This window comes from Montipora capricornis, chromosome 7, assembly GCF_036669925.1.
Source record: "Montipora capricornis isolate CH-2021 chromosome 7, ASM3666992v2, whole genome shotgun sequence".
NCBI lineage: Eukaryota > Metazoa > Cnidaria > Anthozoa > Scleractinia > Acroporidae > Montipora > Montipora capricornis.
The window spans coordinates 31,431,034-31,433,533 of record NC_090889.1 but is presented as its reverse complement, the minus strand read 5'-3'; the positions used below and the strand labels follow the sequence as shown (position 1 = coordinate 31,433,533).

The 2,500-nt window shown below is 42.3% G+C and overlaps 1 protein-coding gene across 1 annotated transcript in view; it reads left to right on the top strand.

Moving 5' to 3' along the window:
* Nucleotides 1–2,500, top strand: part of LOC138056915 (dynein axonemal heavy chain 6-like) — a 94,440-nt gene that overhangs the window by 9,981 nt on the left and 81,959 nt on the right. Inside the window, 1 exon segment of the mRNA XM_068902865.1 lies at nucleotides 1,654–1,762. Coding sequence (XP_068758966.1) covers nucleotides 1,654–1,762 — 109 coding nt within the window.

The following is a 2,500-nucleotide window of genomic DNA, read 5'->3' as shown; positions in this document are numbered from 1 at the left end:
AATCTTTTGTTTTCGCTTCACACGGGTTCGCAAATTAGTTGCGCATAATTTAATCGAAGGATTTGATTGGTTATCTTCTCGAAAAAAGGTGTGTTTTGCGCAGGTTCAAGGCCAAAAATACGGACAAAAACATGAAACACAGGAATTTGTCCAGTTTCATAACCATCTCCATGCATTAACTATGGCTGCATTCGTTTGCCCTGTAGACTTTCTACATGTAGTTTGTACCTAAGCTCTAATTTCCCCATGCTTCAGCGCTCAGACGAAAAGAGGTAACCAGTATGGCAATGCATTCGCTGCCCCATTTTCTCCGGTAAAAAGTGGCCGGCTAGGCGGTTATGTCTCCAAAAGGCTTATGAATAATTAACACTAGACCCGTAGCCCGCAAGGGCTACCGGTCAATAGCCTGTGAGGCGAAGCCAAATGGGCTATTGACCTGTTGCCCTTAAGGGCGAAAGGGTCTAGTTGTTTTAGTATCACCCAACTAGTCGGACAGAAAAGGCAATAATAAAGTTAGCAAATGCAAGTTGAAGAAATATTTATTTGGGAATAAAAGGAAAGAAAGCGTCACCCTTTTCGCTACTCGAGGACTATTGCTAATAGTCCTCTAGTAGCGTAGCCAATCAAAATTCCCTATTTGCATTTGTCCACAAGTTGGGTGATACTAATGATGTATAAGAGCAACCTTAGCAGACACAGACATATGTCATGCGGGCTCTGTCGGATATGATAGAACATGTTCATGAAGATGATTTACGGGGTGTTTACACGAGAAAACTCGCACCAGCGCGTGTTTCTCACCGGGGTGACTTCTTGATACCGCGTTTACATGATGACGAGGTGAATTCGTATCGTGTTTTCCTGAAGGGACACTACATATTGATAAAATACAAGCGCGAATCCAATCCGTTGAGAACTGCCAAGGGTCGCATTGCACTGATTGGTAGATTCGAATAGACTCAAATGCTTCGATTTTCTTTGGTCTGGTTTCTTGCACCGATCATGTTGAGAAATCTTTATTATTGAATCATTAGCTTTAAATTCTGCACATTGGAGCAAATTATCGCCACCGGATCGTTCATCTGTATTTCTTCTATAAATAACAAACGATCGATGCTCAGATTTCAATGAACGACCCCCACTAACAGAGGCTAGTCTGCCTGTGAGATGGCAATCGAGCAATGGAGAATATGATTTATCCACTTCAAGCAACTTCAAAGGGGAGGCGCGGTGGCCTCATGGTCAGTATGCTCGACTCCGGATCGAGTGGTCCGGGTTCAGGTCCTGGCCGGGGACATTGTGTTGTGTTCTTGGGCAAGACACTTTACTCTCACAGTGCCTCTCTCCACCCAGGTGTAGAAATGGGTACCGGCGAATCTAATGCTGGGGGTAGCCCTGCGATGGACTAGCACCCCATCCAGTGGGGAGTAGAAATACTCCTAGTCGCTTCATGCTACAGAAACCGGAGATAAGCGCCGGCCTGATGGGCCTTCCAGGCTCGTAGCAGACTTTACTTTTACTTACTTCAAGCAACTCACTTTTAAAATTGTTCTGAAACTGACTGTTGAAGATCGCAGTTTCAGCTAGATTCCGTTTGAATAATCGACCCTTGATTAAAAATTTCTTTAATGGCACTTATGTTACATTCTACAGACCTTTTATTAATGGCAAACTTGAGGACAAAACAGCTGGTGATGGCCCAAGTTTAGCAACGATGTTTGAAGATGACAGACATTTGCAGGGAATTATACAGAGTATTAAGGTTTGTGTTGTCATTTGGAGGAGAAACAGAAAAATGTGATTGTTATTGCCGGATGTAGAGATTTAATGACGATGAAGCAAGATTTGCGCCTACCGGCCGTAGGAAGCGCGACTTCACTTAAAGGGGCTAGGTCACGCAATTTTAGGCAATTGCAGCACTGATCGAATGGTCATAGAATTAACTAAAATATCAAAATAACTGTTCAAAACTATAGAAGAACTCTAACAAAATACAGGGAAGCCAAGAAGGGACATGGATGGACAAAACTGGAGGGGATTGAAATGGGTTGAATTTGGGTAATTTGAAAAACGTCGGCCCACCTTTTTTCCAATTTATATCAGTCTATATCAAAATGTCATTTACAAAGCTGGAAAATCATTCTCAGTTGTTATGTGGCCGTGAATGAAAGATTCTTGCTTTGCCAATTTGACGTTTAGAGCTCATAATTAACAAAATTAAACAAAATTACCTAAAATAGCGTGACCTAGCCCCTTTAAGCATTATTTCGTGAGCGCATGTTGAATCTGTGATGGTAAACAGTCTACGAAGCTTTTAGCGCTGAGTCTCGTTTTCAATAAAGTGCGAATGAAATAATTGCAGGTGTATTGTCATTTCTGCGGCTGAAAATGGGGAATTTGAGCGATTTGGTGGGTTTTCCGTTGACTGTTACTACACGGAAAGCCCACCAAATCGCTCAAATTCGTCATTTTCAGCCGCAGAAATGACAATACACAAAAA